The following is an 825-nucleotide window of genomic DNA, read 5'->3' as shown; positions in this document are numbered from 1 at the left end:
TTTTTAAATTTTTGTTTTACCTTCCTTTGATGTGTCTCTCTTCCTAAAAAGAAATAGAAAAAAGATAAAGGGCTCTGCTCCTGCTTATGGTGGAGGTTTGTCTCTTAGAAACTAGCAGTTACATATAGAGGCTCTTGGGTAAGCCGGCACACAAGTTTTTTGAACCATGTCGTACATCCTTATTTGTCCTTTTCGATGGACAACTTTAGATGATTGGAGTAGACAGATGCGTCAGGTAGCAGTGGTAGGCATATACAAAGGAGAGGAATACTGGTAAAACCTGTAATGTATAATCTATCTCATTGCATTGCGATAAGTCACTATGTGAGCTGAAAGACTGAAAAAAGGGGTCAGCCACTAATTAATTTCCTTATAATAAATGTTTGTTGTAATGAAATTTGATTCCTGCTATGCTAATCCCTGTGGAGAGAAAAAAATACTGGGTTTGAGGGAATTTGGAATTGGGGAGAAAGAAAATACATGTATATATCCATACATAGTATACATTCAAATAGGATAATGTGTGTAACAGCTAAGTGCTACAAGCATTCATAAAATCCTTCGCCGTGATGTTTTATGCTTTAGCTATTGGGTGCTAGATTAGCTCCTTTAGGAAATAACTAAATTAAAACCTTTACATATGTTGATTTTCTCAGGTGGCCTGGATGAGGCTCTCTATAATGTTATAGCCATGGCACGGGAACAAGAAATTCCCTTTGTGTTTGCCCTCGGAAGAAAAGCTCTAGGACGTTGTGTGAACAAGCTGGTTCCTGTTAGTGTGGTGGGGATCTTCAACTACTTTGGTGCTGAGGTAAGAATTTAGAA

At 37.8% G+C, this 825-nt stretch overlaps 1 protein-coding gene across 1 annotated transcript in view; it reads left to right on the top strand.

Annotated features, from left to right (window-relative positions):
* LOC105815229 (selenocysteine insertion sequence-binding protein 2-like) overlaps nt 1-811 on the top strand; it is a gene marked incomplete at its 3' end in the record, with an annotated part of 8,921 nt that extends 8,110 nt beyond the window's left edge. The window contains exon 2 of the mRNA XM_012650375.1: nt 657-811. Within this exon, the coding sequence (XP_012505829.1) occupies nt 657-811 (155 nt within the window). The remainder of the gene's footprint in view (nt 1-656) is intronic.
* Between the last annotated feature and the right edge of the window lie 14 nt (nt 812-825).

Source organism: Propithecus coquereli, unplaced genomic scaffold, assembly GCF_000956105.1.
Source record: "Propithecus coquereli isolate 6110/MARCELLA unplaced genomic scaffold, Pcoq_1.0 Scaffold3203, whole genome shotgun sequence".
NCBI lineage: Eukaryota > Metazoa > Chordata > Mammalia > Primates > Indriidae > Propithecus > Propithecus coquereli.
The sequence above is the reverse complement of the archived record's forward strand: the minus strand, read 5'-3'. Positions and strand labels throughout refer to the sequence as shown.